The sequence below is a fragment of the Cryptomeria japonica genome, chromosome 9 (genome assembly GCF_030272615.1).
Source record: "Cryptomeria japonica chromosome 9, Sugi_1.0, whole genome shotgun sequence".
Lineage (NCBI taxonomy): Eukaryota > Viridiplantae > Streptophyta > Pinopsida > Cupressales > Cupressaceae > Cryptomeria > Cryptomeria japonica.
Window position 1 is genome coordinate 311717216 of NC_081413.1, and position 22000 is coordinate 311739215.

Consider the following 22000-nt stretch of genomic DNA (forward strand, 5'->3'; position numbering starts at 1 on the left):
CCTCCATTTTCATATCATCCAAGACTTTAGCATGTCACTTATACTCAAATCCATTCAAGCTTTCATATCTCATTTTATGCTCATCATTTAGCTTCTCTTTTAAATTAGGAATTAATCTAAATATGCTAATTTAGAGTATGTTCCTTATCATATAGCTTAAATCATTGAACTAATATAGTATGCTAGGATAGTATATGTTTACTAATCTTGTCATCTTATAACTATTTTATTGCATTTCTAGAATCATGCATAGCTTAGGATGCATCTCATATTAAATCAACAAAAAACATCCCTCGTTCTTGCATTTGCCATCCCTAAACCATTTTGCTCAGTGATCTGAGAGCAAAAACCTTGGTTTGAGGGATCGTGCAAGATAGAGAACCATGGAACCATCCTTGGGAAGCTAAGTTATCCTTCATGACTCCATAGCTTGCACTAAGAAGTCCTATGGGTGTGTGAGCAAGGCTCCATAGAGCTCAGTTTTCCACATTTTGAGCTCTATCGACCCGCTTTTCCCGCATACATTTCTGGCACCCACCGTGGGGCATTACCCCATATATCTAATCAGTTTTGAAATATATTCACTTTTGCAGGTCCATGGAAAATGAGAATCAACACATGGGAATCATTCCCTAGTGCATCTGGTTAACAGCCAAGCGCATCAAGTTCACTGTTCAGCACGTGGGGTCCATCACCTAGCACATCAAGTCTATTTATTAGTGCATAAGCATTAAAATTTTTCCTGTAGGTCTCGGTGTGGGCGAAAAATAGAGCAACGCTTTCGGCACGCAGAGTAGCACGTTGAAGACTTCTTTTAGTGCATCACGACTATTATGTAGCACGTACAGTTTGTTATGTAGCGCATCCAAAAATAGGCAGAAATCAAAGTTCCAAAATCTATAATTGGGAAGGGGAAAATAGACTTGTTGAAGTCCACCAAACATCTAATATTTTCAACTTGTTGTCTTGCAGGATTCTAACAAAAATTGTTGCAGATGGGAGCTTAAACTTTAAGAATTTAAGATAGTTAGAATTTTCACTAACTTAGTTAAGTTAGTTTAAATTTTTGAGCTTCTTATATTCTTAAAAGAATTGAACTCACTTATTTCCTTTGGGCTATAAAAAGAATCACTAAACCGAACATTCCTTGCTTTCATAGGAGAAAACCTATTTTTGGGCTCTAAAAAGAACAAGACAAACAATCTCTTTTTGCAAAAATAGATCAATAAAAAGAACCTCACCATCCTTTGGTGTTTAAAAGGATTCATCTTCAATTTCTGTACAAAGGAAAGAACCTCACCTAAAAATCTTTGTTACAATCAAAGAGGGAGGTAATTCCCCTTTTGTTTACTGATTTTTCTTTGTTGACCAAAACGAACCTTTTTGCTTTGTTGACTCGGTTATTTCCTTAGATTACATAATCACTGCTTTGGGGAAGTAAAATTAACACCATGCTTTTTTGGAGCAACATCTCCAAATAAAGGTTAGCAAATCACTGAATTGAAGGCTTAAAAAGAACCTTGTTTGCCTTGTCTCGAAAATGGAAGGTATATGCTCTCCCCTTAACTGGGTGATCAAAAAGCCAAACCTTTCTTAAAAAGCTTTCTTTACTTCAAGCATTTACATTCTTTAGCAGGCCTGCCTTCCCGAGGAGTTGGAATCAACTCTTAAAGCCATTTATGGCCAGTGTGAAGGGAATGACCTAAGTGGAGAACAACTTTGACGCCAAGTGTTCCAACCCACTATAATCAAAAGTGGAAGGTGACAAAAGTCCCTTTCAATGGTTGTGCACAATGATTAGCCTTCCCCCAGTATCCTCAAGATACGTAAAGCCTTTGTTCTAAAGGTTGGGAAGCCTCCTGAGGGAGTTTATCACTGACGGCCAAACAGGAAGCCTGATTACGAGCCATAGAAATAGAAACTTTGAACCGAGTTAGTAACCAGGCATTTATAACATCATAGTGCAAGGGTGGGGAAGAATTCGTCCCCAAGATTACTCACCATATATCTCCCAAGATAACTACTCAATTGTGAAGCAATTCACTTTGGGTTAATTTCTGGCAAAAGACAAAAAAATGGGCGCCCTCTAGGGGGTGACATGGTTGTTTGAGCTGATAGAGTATCAAGACTAGTGGGCTATGATGTTATTTATGACCTTTGAATAAAGAGTCTTTCTGAAGTGTATTTTTCGTATCCAAACCTGTTAAAACATTGAGGATTTGAACACATCCTCGCAGAACATACACTTTTTGTTAGATTAAGCAAAAACGGTTGTCTTCTTTGTGCTGTGCTTACACTTATTACTTCAGAAAATCATCCATCAAAGCTGAAAAAATCACAATCAAATCCAAAAATTGCAGAAAAACCAACCAAAGGAAAAATTAGGGTAGATTAGCACGTGGGGACAACTCCTTAGTGCGTAGGGTATTTCAGTTAGCGCATCAAACTATCAACTTAGTGCATCTATTCAAAACAGTAGCATTTTATCCCAAGTCCAAAATAATGTTAAACATTTAGCACATCAGAAAAATAGTCTAGCACATTAAAGCATCAGCTTAGCGCGTAGAAACCAAACTTTAGCGCATCAGGTTTAACAGTTAGCGCGTAGCAGACCCATACTAGTGCATAACCTTTCAAATAGAGAAAACAAAATTTTAAACAGTCAAAACTTTTAGTGCGTGTCTGGGGGCGGCCTAGTGCGTATGGTCATTCTTTTAGCGCGTGAGGGAATTTTGGTAGCGCATTTCATCTCTGTTTTAGCATGTGACAAAAAGCAAAAAGACAGGGGGCAAAACAGTGAGGAATTTAAAATTTTTTTTTGAAAACATTTTCAGAAGCCTCTTTCCATCAGCATCATTTTCCATCAAAGCAGAGTAGCAAAAATGAAACTTTAAAAAGCTATTTCTTGAGCCAAGTTTGTGTCAAAACAAACATTGAAAAAATCACTTATAACACACCCCGATCAGAACCACCAACCCCCGAGCGACACATCAAAGAAGATTTTATCCCCTTCGTCACTGAAAGTTTCTACTAAAATGCCTGTTACTCGCTCTCAACAAAACCAACAAAGTGAGACACACACAGAGTCTAGTATGAATCGAAGATTGTCAAATCCTTTTCAAGGTCCACACTTAGAGGAGACTGAAATTTCTGAAGAACTTCTTCAGGAATGTCAAGAAAGTGCTTCATTCCAAAAACTTGTAGAAAGGCTCATGGAAAATGACAAAGAAAAATATCTTCTCATGCTCACAAGTAAAGGAGTAAAACTCCCTGAAAACCTTGACGCAGATGCATTTAGGACACACCCTTAGCATTACGAATATCAAGAACGACAATGGGAAAGGGAAGCACAAGACCCTGAACAAAACATCTCGGATCAAAACATACCAGAGCAACATACACCAATGCAAAACATCCCGGATCAAAACATACCAGAGCAACATACACCAAGACAATACCTTCCTGAGCAAAACATACCATTTCAACCCAGGATCAATACAAGGGAAGAAATTTTCCCTCGACAAAGCAATGTGCCTTTGGCTGCCCTTACTCAACAAATGCAAATGTTACAAAGGCAAATGCAGGACATGCAACAAGGGACAACAATATGGTACTCTTTAAAAGAAATCTGTCCTTATCCTTTTGACAGGAGATTGCACATGATCCCTTTTCCTCCAAACTCAGACGTGCCTAAATTTGACAAGTACGATGGAAAAAGTGATCCCCGTGATCATGTCAGAGAATTTTGTACCATGAGTCTTGAGTTTTCTCATGATGACACCTATCTGATGAGGTTATTCCCAAGAAGCTTGGGAGGGCAAACAATGGAATGGTTATCCAAAATTACACCACCTATCAGATCATTTGATGAATTGGTTAACAAATTCATAACCCAATACTCCTATAACATTCAACACACTATAACCATGCTAGATGTCTGCAACACCAAACAAAAGAACAATGAAACATTCATGATATTCCTTCAACACTGGCGATGTATGGTATTACGATATCCTCGAGATATTCCCAAAAAGGAGAAAATGGAAATCTTCATCGATAACTTGAATGGTGAAATGAGTTACAGGATAAAACTACAATGCATACCGTCTTTCACTAAATTGATTGAAAACAGGATTCAAGTAGAGGAAGCATGTGTCAAAAAGGGAACACTCAAATTCTTCAAGGAAGGAACAAACTCATCAAACTATGAGAACCAGAACAACAACAACTTGGACAGGTCTCGATTCTGGATTCGAAACAAAAATGAAGGCAACAATGAATCACATGATCCAAAATCTAAGCAACCAGTGCTTGCATTATCCGAACAGCCTCAGGCTACGAAAAATCCTAAAGGTGCTCATCCAAATGCTAACACCTATGCACCAAACACCAATCAAGGACAACTTAACACAAACAAAACCAATGATACTCAAAGAAAAACCACGAATCCAGGACCTAACAATAATTCACGCAACAACACCAACAATTTCCAAAAGCGTGTCTTCACACCACTGGGACAATCACTAGAGTCGGCATTCAGAGAACTTTTGGCAAACAAGATTCTCTCCTTGCTTGCAATCAGCAACTATGAACCCCAAATCAAACCACCTTGGTGGAATGATTCACACTATTGTGATTTCCATCGTAACAAGGGTCATCTGACGAATGATTGCATGAGATTGAAAAATATTGTGCAAGACATGATTGATCGAGGTGACTTTATGGTAGACGGTCTCAAAACAAATGGTGACCACGGAGCCTTTAAAAATCCTCTTCCAAATTACAACAAAGATGGAGCTTCAACCTCGAACGATACATGTGGAGCTCGTATCAACCATATCTACAACAAAACCATCAATCACATATCAACTGAAGATCATCAGGTAAGCATCATCACCATCCGAGATCAGCGTGATCATGAATCTGTCAATGTAACAACCTGAACTCAGAAATATGTCTTAAAAGGACATACCGCGCCTACAACTACTACACCAAAGATCCAATATGACTTGGCTAGCCAACTACGCAAAACTCCAGCTCAGATATCCATACTAGAATTGCTGAAACTATCACCCAAACACAAAAACATATTGGAACAAGCGCTATTGGAAACCAATGTACCTCAAGATCTGGATGCAGACAGATTTCAAGCCATGGTCGCCCATATGACAGGACCTCATAATCTCACCTTCTCAGAGCATGATAATACTTCCTTGAGTCATCCGCATAACACTCCTCTCCATATTGAAGTCATCGTTTGTAAACACCGAGTAAAAAGAGTCTTAATAGATGGAGGAGCTGGACTTAATATATGTACTTTAAAGCTTATCTGTGCATTAGGCTTCTCAGAAGAGTCTGTTGATCCCTGTAAGAAGATTACCATAAAGGCATATGATGATGAGGAAAGGTCATCTAAAGGAACCATGATGTTACCCATTCAAGTTGGACCAGTGCAAAAGGATACTATGTGTCAGGTCTTAGACATAGATCTCACCTACAATATTTTGTTAGGGCGACCCTGGATACATGAAATGCAAGCAGTGCCTTCTACGTATCACCAGTGTGTCAAATTTCCTTATGATAGACAGGAGATCTCCATATCTACTGATCACAACCCCTTTCAGCATTGCAATGCAATGGGGGCAGCCCAGGACAGTTTGGTTCCTCATAATAGAGAAAAGCAGAGATCCTCAACATCAGATCTACAAACAACAAAGCCCGACTCATTATCTAGAGATTTCAAGCAGCAATTGCGAATCAAAGACCAAGGTATGGGAGAATACTCTTTGGAACCCCTGTGTTTGGCCAAATTACCAACATCACCCAGATCTCATGGATGCCTACTACATCACTGCATCTGGTAACTCAGCCCATCACCAAATTTGATGGTACCTTCATCCAACTAGGCACTCTAGCACATGAATCAGAAGATAAGGACATTCTTAGCTGGTTATACAAAGATGAGGAAGAAGATAATAGAGCAGCTACTCTAGACATTGTTCTACCAACACACCTATATGGAAAAGGATACCTAATCATGCAACAAATGAGATATGACGGTAAAGGACCTATTGGGAAACGCAAAGAAGGAGTCACTGAACCCATAGATCTTCCTTCATAGCCTAGTGGAGACAAAATAGGATTGGGTTGTAAGATCACTTTCCTATTAAGAAAATCACCACACATAACTACAAAACCTCAATGGAAAGCAAAGAAGAAGTACAAAGAAGAATCCTGGTAGGAAGCTCTATTTGAGTCAGCAGAAACAATCTGCAAGGCATGGGAACGTCAAGAATAGAAGTTACATCAGGAAAAGCTTCTAAGTCACAAGAAGGCCATATCTACAATAGTAGCTCATATTCAAACACCAATATCTCAAGAACAAATAATATCATCTCCGGATACCATTATTCCTCCCCGAGGAGACACAGTCTATGAACAAATGCAGAAAGTAGAAGTAGGATCTGACACCGAATCAACAAAAACTATCAAAATAGTATCCATCATCAAAGATCTGTTTTCACCATACAACATACCTGTTCAAAGCACTGATAGAATATGGGATGATGCCTCAGAAACTGACTCCAATGAATATGAATGGGGTACTTGCTCAAATGCTACTATAGATATCCCTAATAGTACTAGCACCATACCCCTTTCTCAGGAAGAGGATAACGCAGAAGATAGACCTCTTGAATTTGGACCACAGAATATCTATGATGCCAAGGAAAGCGAACAAAATCATTATGAACAAGTCTATATGGAAGATAATACCATCGAAGACCTTGATGAAATCCTAGACTTCTTTAAAACCAAGACCAATCACGATGAAACCTCTGTTTTGACACTTACAGTAGCAGAACTTGATCCACCAAACGATTCCTTACCGCTTGTCTTTCCTGACCTCATTGACTGGGATGAACCCGTCTATTATGAGTCTATTATGTACTACCTATGTACCTATCTATAGCAATTTTCCCATACGATGAGTCTATTATCCACTACCTATGTACCGTTAATCCAGAAACAGGCTCTACCAGCAAACAAAGTAACGATATCGGCAAATCAGGGAGTGCCAAGTCTCTAAGTCGCAAAAATGAACCAAGTAAAAGATCTGATGCTAAAAACCAATCAATGGTAGCTCTAGATCACAAAAAGGTAAAAATAAAGGACACATCTGAGGGTGAAAACCTTTTCAAGGCACCTAAAAATGGGAGACTTGACACTCTTCCAGAACACTTTCATGAGCGATCACCCATATTGATTGAGCCCACTCAATCAATCAACATTGGTACCACAGAAGCAGTAAAAAACATACACCTTGTAGAATCTCTAAAAGAGGAGGAAAGATCAGCATTTATCATTTTCTTTAAAGAAAAGCAAATTAAATTTGCTTGGTCATATACCGATATGCCTGGAGTAGATCCACACTTAATCATGCATCACTTGTCCATCTCTCCAGGAGTTAAACCAGTCAAACAAAAGCTACGAAAGATGAATCCATAGGTGGCACTCATGGTCAAAGCTGAACTGAAGAAACTATTAGATGTTGGATTCATCCGACCCATTGACTATGCAGAATGGATTTCCAATATAGTACCAATATCAAAACCAGATAGCAGTATTAGAATCTGCACTGATTTTAGAGATGTCAACAAAGCCTATCCAAAAGATGACTTTTCTCTACCCAATATCGACATAATTGTAGGCCTCACAGTGGGCCATGCAATGCTCTCACTAATGGATGGTTTCTCAGGCTATAATCAAATCAAAATAGCTCCAGAAGATCAAGATAAAACCACATTCACTTGTCCTTGGGGAGCATACTATTGGAATGTTATGCCTTTTGGCTTAAAGAATGCAGGGGCTACTTATCAAAGAGCAATGACAACAATCTTTCATGACATGATGCACACATTTATGGAAGACTACATGGATGATTTACTAGCTAAATCCTTCACTAGGGCAGAACATCTTGACATCCTAACAAAGATCTTTGATCGATTGGAGAAATTTCAAGTCAAGCTCAACCCTAAGAAGTGTGTCTTCGGGGTTACATCAGGCAAGTTACTAGGCTACATAGTCTCAGCTAAGGGTATTGAAGTAGATCCAGCAAAGGTACAAGCCATCATGGAAATGCCACCACCAAAGAATATCAGTCAACTCAGATCTCTACAAGGACAACTTCAATCAATCAGGCGATTCATCGCTCAATTAGCTGATAAAAGTCTACCATTTAACCATTTGCTCCATAAAAATGTACCTTTTAGATGGGAGACCAAGTGTGCAGAATCTTTTTATCAAATCAAATAGTACTTGATGAATCCACCAGTTCTAGTACCACCAGTCACAGGAAAGCCCCTTATCCTTTATAGCTCAACAACAGATATATCGCTGGGGGCACTATTGGCACAAGAAGATCAACAAGGAAAAGAACGAGCCATCTACTACATCAGCAGGACATTGAATGGCTATGAACTCAACTACACATTCATTGAGAAAGCTTGTCTAACAGTGGTCTTTGCATCTCAGAAGTTTCGACATTATATGCTAGCACACACTATTAAGATAATAGAAAAAATTGATCCTCTCAAATATCTAATCAGCAAAGCAGCTCTTACTGGACGATTGGCTAAATGGGTCATGATTCTCAGTGAATTTGACATCCAATACACAGAAAGAAGAGCCATCAAAGGACAAGCAATTGCAGGTCAACTATCTGAAGCACGGCTACCAGGAAAACAAACTATGGAGATTGAATTTCTGGACAGGAAAATTCTTGCTCTTTCTACCAGACAATGGACTCTATACTTTGATGGATCCTACACCCAACATGGTTCAGGTGCTGGCATTCTTTTCATCACTCCTAAAGGACACACTATTCCAAGATCATATAGGCTTATGTTCCCATGCACGAATAATGTGGCTGAATATGAGGCATTGGTTACAGGCATCAAAATGGCCGTAGAATGGAAAATCACAGAGTTAATGGTCTACGGAGATTCACAACTAGTCGTCAATCAGATCAACAACGACTATCAAACAAAGGATGACAAGCTACTACCCTACAAACGAATGGTGGATGACTTCAAACAGTATTTTGTACACATCACCTTCGAGCAAATACCAAGATTGAACAACAAAGTAGCTGATGCCATGGCTACTATCCCTTCATTACTACAAATTCCAGAACAACAAAGTCATTATGAGTTTTTGGTAGAGCAACTGTTCTCCCCAGCCTATGACCACTCTGAATCCCATGTCATCTATGCCTTAACTAGTTCGGATTCCCCTTTATATGGACCAATATATGATTATCTAAAGAACAACATTTTACCCATTGACCAATCCCGTAACCAAAAATGTAATTTTATCCTGCAAGTTGCCCGTTATACCCTTACCGCTGATACTTTGTACCGTCGAGGTCTAGATGGTACTCTTCTTCGTTGCCTTGATCATAATGATTCTAATTCCACTTTACATGAGCTTCACAAAGGTATTTGTGGAACAAATTCAAGTGGGACTACTATTGCTAAAAAGCTTCTAAGGATGGGATATTACTGGCGTACAATGGAGAATTATTCTTACCACTTCGCCAAGAAGTGTCCTAAATGCCAGATCCATGGCAATCTGATACATGCACCAGCATAGGAACTGCAACCATTTACAACATCCTGGCCCTTTTGTCAGTGGGGGTTGGATTTGGTTGGCAAAATTAATCCGTCATCTTCAAATGGACACAAGTTCATTAGAACTGCAACCAAATACTTTACCAAGTGGATAGAAGCAGTCCCAATGACCACAGTGACTGGAAAACAAATTGCCTCTTTTATCCTAAACTATCTAACCTACAGATATGGTATTCCAAGTTCCATCATCACCGATAATGGATGCCCATTCAAAAACCAAGATGTCTGAGAACTATGTGAACAATTCAAAATACAACATCAGTTCTCTACACCATACTACCCCCAAGGAAATGGTCAAGCAGAAGCATCCAATAAAATAATACTGAAGATTCTCAAGAAAACAGTCAATGATGCAGGCAAAGATTGGCATATCCAACTCAATCCAGCACTTTGGGCATACAGAACCAGCATCCGTACACCTAAAGGAGCAAAACCTTTCTCATTGGTCTATGGATCCCAGGCTATTTTACCACTGGAGGTAGAAATTTCGTCTCTCAGAGTCTCTTTAAAAGGCTTAATCCTAGATGAAGATTATCGGGTCAACCGACTGCAAGAACTGGAACTATTAGATGAAAGACGTCAGCATGCTTACACTCATCTCAAAGCCTATCAACAATGCATGTGCAGGAGCTACAATCACGAGGTCATCCCTCATAACTTCAAAGTTGGTGACCTAGTCCTCAAAGAAAATCCAAGAAATCAGCAAGATCGAGAAAAGAAAGGGAAGTTTGAACCTAACTGGTTGGGTCCCTATGTCATCATATCAGTTTATGGATCAGGTGCCTATTAGCTCACAACCTCAGAAGGAGATGTGCTTGAAGAACCAACTAACAACATTCATCTGAAGAAATACTACACTTGAGTGGTCTAAATGCACGGAAAAAGCCAAAACAAGCAAAAAAATAAAAAAATAAAAAAAAATCTAGAAAAAGAAAATAAAAAGGTACAATAAAAGCAACTGGTGAAAACCTGGTAACAGGTGCTATTATGAGAGGATGGATCCTCTATCTATATCCACATCCTTATCTTTGCCATAAAACACTATCGGCCATCGCTCGACACTTAGCAAATATCCATTCAAGACATACTTAGTGTAGTCACTATCCTAGTCTATCCATATATATACTCTTACCACATTCCACCATGGCTTGGAAATCGCTGTACATATTCATGTCCAGAGGCACACTCAGCTAGAGGCAATAAATTGTCAAAACTTGCAATGCATTCAAGACATCAAAACTATTTGCAAAACTCAGAAACAACGCATCCAGCGACCAAAGCTAAACTTCATCGCAAAAGCAAAAAAAAAGCATCACAAGAAATACCAAAGATGGATGATTTTCTGAAGTAATAAATGTTGCATTATAGCATAACATCTTGACTATTTTTGCATTTGAACTTTTTCAATTATTAGATTCTCTGCATTTTCTCACTCAAAGCTTCAAAGCTAGAGATCATGGGGCAACTCCAATATTTTCTTAGTCTTCTGTCTGGGAAGCGATCATTTGTAATGTGTAAATACTTGTCTCGAGACGTGATACATCAAATATCACTGAAGGCATGATTCCACTTCATGCATACAAATGGTTTAATCTTGTCTGTTTATATGCAATCCGCACTCAGGTCATCCTGGTTCAATTATACCTTGATGCTTGTGCTATCTTGCAAAATCAAACATCATGTAAATTTTTCTCAGGTCATTATGGTTCAATTATACCATTGTGCTTGTATAAATTTTCAACATATCCCAAACAAATCAATGCTCAATGATGATACTTATCTCGAAAGCAAATAACATATGGTCAGGATGACAAATGAGAATGAGGATGCTCCAAAAACATAGTTGCATATCATTTTAACATAGTTGCATTATCATTTTACAAGTAGTCACATATCATTTTGCATTAGTTGCACATCATTATCACACATCATTATCATCTTACTCTTGCATTAAGTTTCATATCATTTTACACTTACATTAGCATCATATCATTATCATACATCTCACAGTATTTATTATCATACATCTCATTTTCAAGATACATCTTACAGCATATCAAAGCATACCTCATTCATCATGCATCATATCATCTAAGCATTGCATTATCATAAAGTAAAGAAAGACCACATAGAACATGCATCCATATAACACACCACATAATCAAAGAAAATGATGCCATATATATATATCTCACAAATGATCAAAATGTACAAAATCTATCATGTCTGTGCCCAATACAAACAAATACAATGATCAAAATACAACAGAGACAACATCTCTCAAGTATGACTATCTCCTGACGGAGACAGTCTCGCTATAGAAGTCCCCACCCCTGGATCTCCAGGAGGATCATGTCTTGATGGTCCTCTCACACCTCGGCTCTCTGACCGTGACCTAGTCTCTTGAGATTGACTAGATCTCGACTGTGTGAAGCTTTGCACTCGGCGATCCTTAGGTACCGCAGCCTCGTAGTGGTGATGGTAGTACTCTACCTCCTGAGCTCTCAAAGAAAGCTCTCTCAGGGTGTCTCTCATCGGACCACCTGCTGCTGCTCTTTGCAAGCTCCTCTGCTCGACCCTGCCGCTCTATCTCCGTGTCTCGCTACTGAGCAATTTGCCGCTCATGCGTCAATAGCTGTGCCTACAGCTATTGTACCATCATCTATAGGGTCCTAATATGTGCATCCTCCACATGAGTAGGGATCCGGACCTGTAGGGGTACCTGTGAAGGGGTATCCCCTCTCCCTCTGCCTGTCCTCGGTGCAAGAGATGGTAGCACATCAGTCCTCCTCCTCTGAACTGGCCGTGTCACCTCATCAGTTCCCCCCACTGCAGCTAAAACCTCCCCCACCATGCCCTCTCCACCTGCTCCAATGGCCAACCCGCCTCTCCCTCTGTCCATCACCGCCCGTCTAACTGCTCTCTCCAACCCTCTATCTCCTCTCCTCCCCCGATCTCCTTTCCCTCATCATCCTCCTCCACCATCTCCATCATCCTCATCATCTCCACCTCCCTCGTCATCATCATCATCAAACGAAGGCCGCATCTCCTCTGGATCTGATATCCTCACCACTGCCCATGCGGCGAACAATCTAGCAAACTCATCTGTCATCCCAGCATCCAAAATCTCTGGGGCATAATCCCATATCTGGCCTGCTAAGATAACAAACTCCTCTGCAGCCGCCGCACTATCAATAGTCGGACCCCAATCTGGTATGTCCTGCCTTCGGCACGCATACAAGGAGGCCCCTTGTGGAATACCCTGCTGCCGACCAAACTGCCGCAAAACTCTGGTGACTATGAATCTCTCGATCATGAATGGGATCCTCCCTATCAGGTATCGAGTCATGAAAACATAGGGCATCTCCAGCCTGTCCTCCGCCCATACCTCGCAACCTGTATACGGTCGCCAAGTGACCGTATCGATGCCATCCAAAACTCTCCTCCAATGCTCTAGTTTTCCCAGCTTCCGCTAGACAACTAGACCCCTATAACCATAAGCATAGGCATGTCCAATGGGCCTATCTCTTTCTGCTAATGGCCTAGCTGTAGGAATGTGCTCCCAGCACCATACTTGTAGGAGCATCACACCAGCTGACAAACTGCCGTAACCCAGGTATACCACCTCGTGCAAATCCCTATACAGATGGGCTAGCATAGCCGATCCCCACACAAACCTATGGTCCTATGTCACCATATCCTCTAAAACCAGCCCCCATCCCATAGATAGTCCCTTCGACCTACGGTCAGGACATAGAAAGCCACCTATAAATCCTACCAGTACTGATGGAAGAGGTGCATAATCCAAGTCCAGGAACTCCTACCAAGGGATCTCATATCCACAAACTGTCTCATCCTGGAATATGCGGCAAAGTGCCTCCATCCTGCCCTCCTCCGACTGCTCGTAAGGTAGTAGTGAACCTACTACTGGTATGCGCAGGATCCTATAATAGTCCTCTGGCGTGACTATCATCTCACCCATGGCAAAGTGAAAGGTGTTCGTATCGTTGTGCCACCTCTCTACGAGCGCTGTAAGTAAACCCTAGTTCATAGTGAACCGAGGCATATCCAATAGGGAAGTAAGACCGCATCTCTCAATAATATCAAGGTCGCCCTGTGCCAATCGTGGTATCAAAGTCCAAGGTCTAGGAAACCGCTCGCACGATTGAACCACTCCCAATCGCTCCTGTTAAATAGCAAAACAAGTCCAATATCAGTTTCCACATCAAAACAAAGATATCAAAATCAAAATCACATCAAAAACATGAAACACTTTGCTCATCTACATCAAGTTCAACATCATATCATTTCATATCAGCTTGTAAAACAACTCAAGTCATCAAAAACCATATCAAAACTTGTAAAACAACTCAAGTCTCCACATCACATAAACTTGTAAAACAACTCAAGTTTCCCACCCATATCAGCTTGTAAAACAAATCAAGTTTCCAACCCATATCAGCTTGTAACACAAATCAGGCTTCACACATTGAACTTGAAACATAGTGCAAAAACAAATAATGCTTTGATTAAAACAACACATTAATATCTAATGCATAACTTGAAATATCACAAATCAGAACAAGTTATATTGGACAAACTAACAAACACGATGATAGCAGACACAACAACGCACAAATTGCACCCTTCCTGGCAAAAATGGCCTTGACCTATCACTTTTTCTCATTCGCAAAAATCGCCCTATCTCACAAAATTTTTCCCGATGCGCTAAAACAACTTGTCTACGTGCTAAAATCCATCCACGCGCTAAACTAACTATATGCGCTAATTTATCCTACAACCGCGCTACTTATTTAACCCTGTGCGCTAGATCTAATCTATGCGCTACTTCCCCCTGCACATGCGAGCCTCTGAGCAACCTATGTGCTAAATCCAATACCATGCGCTAACCTAGAAACCTAAGGCGCTAACCTAGAAAACAGATGCGCTACCCTAAAATTTCGGACGCACCCAATATTTAAACCCCCATGCACTACAACAGTTTTCATATGCGCTAAACTAAGACCCCTATGCGCTAGACCGTGAACCTCGCGTGAAAAATTCCAAAAAACTGACCAAAACGACAAAATAAAAAATCAAGAAAGGGTCAAAAAGGTTGACTTACTGGTGGTCCATATGCAGCAGGTCTCTGATACCTCCGAATGCGCTCAAAACGATGCCTGGAGTACGGAATGGGCATTTTGACTTCTCTCCAAAATCTCTTTCTCAATAGTCAATAATGCACAAATGAATCAAATCAAAGCACTTTTCCCCTTTTATAGGAGAAAAATGAAATTAGGGTTAGGGAAATGGGCATGTAATTTGCTCACGGTCTCCCTTACACCCTAAAGCGAGTACATTATCGGGAGATGAATCAATTTAAACATTTCACATAGCCAAAATCATACACACCAAACACGAATCACCCAATCAAATAAAAATTTTCAAAATATTGATTCATCTCCCAAGGGGGCATCACCATCAAATATCGAATCTGGAGCATCACGCATCAAATCTGGGGCACGACTTAAAAATCATGAAAACAACATCGATCATAAAATCGCAACAACACACCATTTTCTTTGAAATAACATGTGCACACACGTCACTTCAAAGAGGGGCAAAATGTAGACGTATAAAAATGACCATATTCCTAAATGAATATTTTATGTTCATTTCTCTATTTAATTAAATCCAATTTAATTAAATTACCCACATTCCTCTATTTAATTAAGTAAATTACTCAATTAAATTCACTATACCTCTTTTACCATTTAATAGAATAAATTCATTTTATTCAATTAAAGTCCCTATCCACTTTTTAATTAAATTCAAATTTAATTAAAATAGTTATCCTAAATTAAATAAATCTAATTTATTTAATTGCAACCAAATTGAATTAAATTCAATTAAAACCCATGATCCCTTCATCCACTTGCAAAATCCTACACCTCCCACTTGCATCCTAACCCTCTTCCTAATTTCTTCTAGAATCCATCTAATCCCAATCAATTAACTCAAACCCATTCATTATCCCTTTTCCCTAAATTTGAGGAGGTTACTTCTCAAATTTGGAGTAAAGTCTTCTAAAAGCATTAAAGCCTTTATCCATTCAACAAGCTAACTTGTTGAATACCCCCAAATTTGGAAGGACTCTTACAAATTTGTCCCCAAAGTCTTCATAACCATTAATGGTTAACTCAACCTTCTTACATGGTTAAAGAATTTCCATAAACTCAACCTCCATGTAACCCAGCAGTCTCATCAAGCATTTATTGCTTTGACCATGGTTATCCTTAAACCTTTGCAAAAGAGTTTATCCTTTGGGTAAAAGCTTTATCCAATGAGTTATCTTAACTTAACCTTAACCCTTACCCCTAAGATAACCATGAGGTCTTCTCAAGCATTTAATGCTTCCTACCTCTCTTCTCAACCCAGTCTTATGTTGACATTTGTCAACATTTCATTGGTGCCAATTGCAAACATGGATTCCCAACTTTCAAACTCAACCCTTGATTAAATCTTTCAATCCTAGCCATCTATTGCCCTATTTTTGCTATAAATAGAGCTCTCATCCCTCCATTTTCATATCATCCAAGACTTTAGCATCTCACTTATAATCAAATCCATTCAAGCTTTCATATCTCATTTTATGCTCATCATTTAGCTTCTCTTTTAAATCAGGAATTAATCTAAATATGCTAATTTAGAGTATGTTCCTTATCATATAGCTTAAATAATTGAACTAATATAGTATGCTAGGATAGTATATGTTTACTAATCTTGTCATCTTATAACTAGTTTATTGCATTTCTAGAATCATGCATAGCTTAGGATGCATCTCATATTAAATCAACAAAAAACATCCCTCGTTCTTGCATCTGCCATCCCTAAACCATTTTGCTTAGTGATCTGAGAGCAAAAACCTTGGTTTGAGGGACCGTGCAAGATAGAGAACCATGGAACCATCCTTGGGAAGCTAAGTTATCCTTCATGACTCCATAGCTTGCACCAAGAAGTCCTATGGGTGTGTGAGCAAGGCTCCATAGAGCTCGGTTTTCCACATTTTGAGCTCTATCGACCCGCTTTTCCCGCATACACAAATATCTGCAACTTTACATCTGGAATGTTATAGCAGATTCTATGTGCTCAGAATAGATTACCTTGCTTATAGCATACCTCGGTAACCCATATAGTAACTCGGTAAACCCTTCTGTTTACTCTGTTCTTCGACTGTTCTCTGAAAACCTTCTCGATGACCTCTGTGTCTCTGTAACAGTCTTCTTACACTCATGCACACACTTTTACCTCTTAACTCATGCTATATAAATAGATCTCTTATGACATTGATCCAATTCATTGCTTCGATCTTACAAACATGATTTATTGAATGAATAACCATGCAAAATATTTCATTGGTTAGATTACCTCAAAATCATACACAATCTTTAAGTGCAATTTCCAATATGATAACGGTTAGATGTGGCTCGATCTTGTAACAAGTTTTCATATGCATGTCCAGGTTCAATGAATCTGGTAACACGTTTCACTCGATGTAAATCAATTTGGTGTGTCATCTTTGCTGCTCGGTAGACATGTAAAGATACTTGGTAGACAACTCGGTGTATATTGCGTTCTGTGACTGCTTTCTTCTGTAACCAACTAGACTGTACATACCGACTGAATATTTCAGTAATAGATAATTGACTAGAGTATATAGTATAACTTTGACATAAAACTAATGGCAATCTGATAAGTAGTAACAATAATGTCATATGAATAGACTGAAAATCAATTTCATTTTTTTCTAGAAAAAAGGTTCTTTGAGCAGATCAAATATTAGTTGTATCAATTAGAATTGTTTTAGTTGCTGATTTGATTTGACCATAATTCATTTTATTCATTCTATAGTAGAGGGCTACGATGACATCATTTCATCATTTTGCACTGGAGGTTTGTGATGAATGCAATCGTCTTGCATCATCTATTGGATGATATCTGCCATGGATGGGAAATATGAGGTTGTCCGTTTCAGATAGGAGATGCCTTCGACGTAAAAATATAAGATAAACTTAAAATATGTATTTAAGACAATAATAATATTTTGGCTTAAATAAACGTCTCAAATTCCCCCTCTATGTTGTAGTGTATTTATGATTATCTTAATCTATATTATGTACTTGTGTACCTATGCATTAAAGATTCAAGCCCGATGATTATTATTACTTCCTTATGTAGAATATATATATTCTCTAACTCTAATTTTTGTTGTGCACTATTAGTTTGTAGAATTCTTTGGTGTTATCTTTCATTTCCTTGTATCGATTAACAATTGCCAATCCAATTCCCTCCCTTATATCCCCTCTCTCATAATGAAAACTCAATATTATGGGAATCAGAAGATAGGCTGTAATATTAATTAAGGAAAGCTTGCACATATATAGGTAATGGTAGCATAACTTTGATATCATTGGTAAATATTAAAAATCTGTTATTGTCAATGCATGACAATTTTTTTTAACTTAGCTAAGATAAAACAAAGCCACAAGAAGAATATCCAAGATTTTTTGAGAGAATATGTGTCTTTTTCCTTCTATTCAATTGAGTGTTGTGATGAAGTTTAGATTAGCATCTTATATTGAACACTATAATACTCAAACCTTATTAAGGAGTGTTATAGATAAATTAGGAGCTTTTAAAGTCTCTATGGATCATAATAAAGGTTTATCTCATTAAGATTATGATGTGTTATTCAAGCTTGTTCCTAGATCTTGAGTCAACTAGTGATAGACTTGATCTTGTTATACACCTAGCTAGCCATGGAGTGTACGCGTGTAAAATTACACTAGTTTAAGATATGGGGGTATTAATTAATCAATAAGCACTTATTAAAAATAAATAAAATATTAATATTATACGCTAGTGCATTTTTTATGATGATTGACTAATGGAGATGGAGAATTTAGATCAAGAATTGAAGTCTTAAACTAGTATCTTTTACCATTGATAATATGTTAAATTTTTCTTCCCTTACTGATGACATTTGACTTGCTAAATTTAGTCTATAATATATTTTATTAAACAATTTGATTGAATTAGATTTCAAATCTTTAAGGGGATATCAAGTAGATATTGTTGTTCATAATGCACTTGAATACCTTTGAGTTCTTTTTTTACTTAATGTTTGAAGATTTCTAGTTTGAAGAAAGATGAAAGTATCATATAATTATGTGTGCAATATATATATTGAAGTGTGATATTTTGTGAGCTTCTTTATAATTTATTTAAAGGTACGTTGAAGTTACTTCTTAGAACCACTAGCCATGATGTGCTCTCCTTAGGAGTCTCATTTAATTAATTATTATATTTAGAATGATGTGAGTCTATTGATTTTTATGTGGGAGAAAATCATCAATAGAAAAGCATGGATGCATTTCTCATGTTTCTTTTTGTTGAGATAAATACATTTGATGTTACCTCTTAGAATAAATGTTATTGAGGTGGATCTGTGAACTTGAAATGTCTTTAGATTCTTAAGTGAAGGTTATTCCTCCTATCTTCAAATGTATGCACTATATGCATCTTGTGTGTCTTGGGTTTATCCTTTAGTATTAGATGTATGCATGCCACACTACACAATATTCTATTACTCCTGCCATTATCACATTGCTAGCCTGTCTCGTACTGGGATGGGTATCTTTCATGTCATGAAAGATTCTAGGGAAATGTAACTACTTCATGGTAGGGTGGAAACGCGCTCCAACAATGTTCTTGCCCATGATGTGCATGAGGGAGACATATATTGGAAGTTGCTGACAGGATGGTCATCATGATTTGTTGCTTATGCATTATTTGTATTTCACCTTGTGGTGTATTGTAAAGGTATATGTTCCTTACGTCTATCTTGATCTCAGCATATGTAATTTGACTTTATATGTTGTAATGTAATTTTATGTCTCTATTTTGAGTATTTGTACACGTGGCATCAATGTATGCTTGTTGATGTGTAATTTGTGAATTATGTTAATTTGAAATTATGGTGGTTGTTACAAAATAAATTAGGTTAAACGATGCCATCATATGATTGACATGATTAACAACAATGATAATGCACATGATAAACAAAGTGATTGATAAGGACTAAAAATTAACCAAATCGATAATGATAGGGACCAATGACAAATCAATCAAAATTGACAAGGATTGATGGAAATTGACAAATATTGATAATGATAAATGATGATTGATAATTGATAGGGATTGATGATTAATCGATCAAGATTGATAGAAGTTGATAATGATTAAAAATGATAAATGTTGTCTAATTAAAATTAAAATTTGATCATGATCATAAAATGACAATTGATATTGACATCGAGAAGACCTTGATGCAGAGAGTCTTGGAGCTAGTCCTATTCACCTTCTTGTCTTTCTTGTCTTACTCAACCCTCTAACTCCTCAAGCCCATCCAATGGTACTTGATAGGGGTTTTTCTATTTAGATCTCCCAGGTCTAATATAATTTGGCTTCCTTCCAAGGTATAGCCACTGTTCTCACACAATCAACTCTTCCTATTGAGGATTCCACCTCAATCTCTACACACTCCCAAGGCTCCAACACCCTCTGCAAAGGATCTTACTTCTCCAACCTATTCTATGTGAGTAACATGAACTTAGATAGTGTATTTGGTATCTTTTAGGGGTTTTAGAACCTTCAAAGTCATCACCAAGCTATCTCGACCTTACTTGGTCTTTATCGGCTCCAATTAGGCCTAATACAATTAGCCCTCCTATGACGGCTCTCAAGAATTAGTTTGAAATTTTCCCACACAAGGCCACAAATAAATTTCATATTTGAGTACCCTTTTCAGAGTTACACAATATATTGAAGAATTGCATCTGGGTTTTTTGTACACATATGGGAACCAAAACTATCCTATTTTCAAGGGTTTAGGCCTACCCAGGCAACTTACAAATTTGTTCTTGGAAAGGTTCACCAGTCAAAACATCTGCATGAATAAATTAGGGATTCTTTAAGGAAATTCATATTTCTTTCCAACCATGTCTCAATTTTGGCTCCACCAATCCATATGTGCTCTTAAAACGCACATCTCTTGTTGTCCTGGACTCACCAACTCCTAGCTGTGAGCCTAGGGTTTCATTGTAGCTCCTCCACCAAGGCCTGCAAAATCACACAACCTATTTTGAACCTATTTAAAAACCCTAACCTATCAATCCACATGATTACAACTGGTGCCATCAATGGATGCTCAAGTTAGAGCCATTTTCCCTTAAACCCTACTTTGCAAGGGTTTTACACCTAGTCACAGAGAATGGATTAGATCCCTGCAACCAAACACAATCAGACTTGATAATCTACCTTTCTGGAAAGAATATTCAACAAAGTCTCATTCCCTACAATGAGATACTTATGAAAGGTCCGTACTGGACCGTACAATGCAACAAAACAAAGGAAAACAATTAAAATGGTGTCAAAACAAGATTTCTTCTTGCAACAAAAACTTGCTTTTGCATTCCAGATCCTCCAACATGTATAATGAAGTTGTTTTTGGCTTATATGCTCATGATTCAGTTGGTTGAACCAACTTTTCAACATCAACATCCAAAAATGCAACTTTTGCAAAATGTTGCTCAACAATTACATTTTTGTCACTTAGGATGCAACTTTGCATTCACGTGTATAACAAGGCTCCCAAAGGCCCTCTAAGCATCCTATAAGACCTAAAAACAATACATTAAACCCCTATTACATCATGACTTTGTTTTAGAGTCCTACACCTGTGATCAACATCACCATTACAACTTCCTAGGCTAATAGCATCCTGAACACAACAAAAGTTTGGACAACTAAACCATGGCTCTATTGAGTCCAAAAATGGTTGGCCCAATTATTACAACATTAAAGACACATAAAAAACTTAAGAACAAATTAAAATTTGCCTGGAGTGATAGGTGCCCTACACCAAACCTAATTCAAATTTGAGAAAACAAAATCGAATAGGAAAAGAATGTAGAAGAATGACACAATATTAACAGATGATAAAGATCAAATGTGTAACATAAAAGAAATTTTAGTAAGCATGAAAACCTTAAAACAAGGTAACACAAACATGTTAAGGTATGACACCACAAGTGTTGACCATTTTTAGATGTCTAAATTTTGCCCCTCTTTGAGACAATGTGAGTCTGAGCATTGTTTCAAAGAACAATTAAGAAATATGCCCCAGATGAAGACAAGGTATATGTATGCCCCCTCAAGGATTTGGCCAAAAAAATATAGAAAAGAGGCCA

At 38.1% G+C, this 22000-nt stretch overlaps 1 protein-coding gene across 1 annotated transcript in view; it reads right to left on the reverse strand.

The window, feature by feature from the left end:
- The window catches only part of LOC131858382 (uncharacterized), a 36846-nt gene extending 24255 nt beyond the window's left edge, over positions 1–12591 (reverse strand). Inside the window, exon 1 of the mRNA XM_059211611.1 lies at positions 12412–12591. Coding sequence (XP_059067594.1) covers positions 12412–12591 — 180 coding nt within the window. The remainder of the gene's footprint in view (positions 1–12411) is intronic.
- Between the last annotated feature and the right edge of the window lie 9409 nt (positions 12592–22000).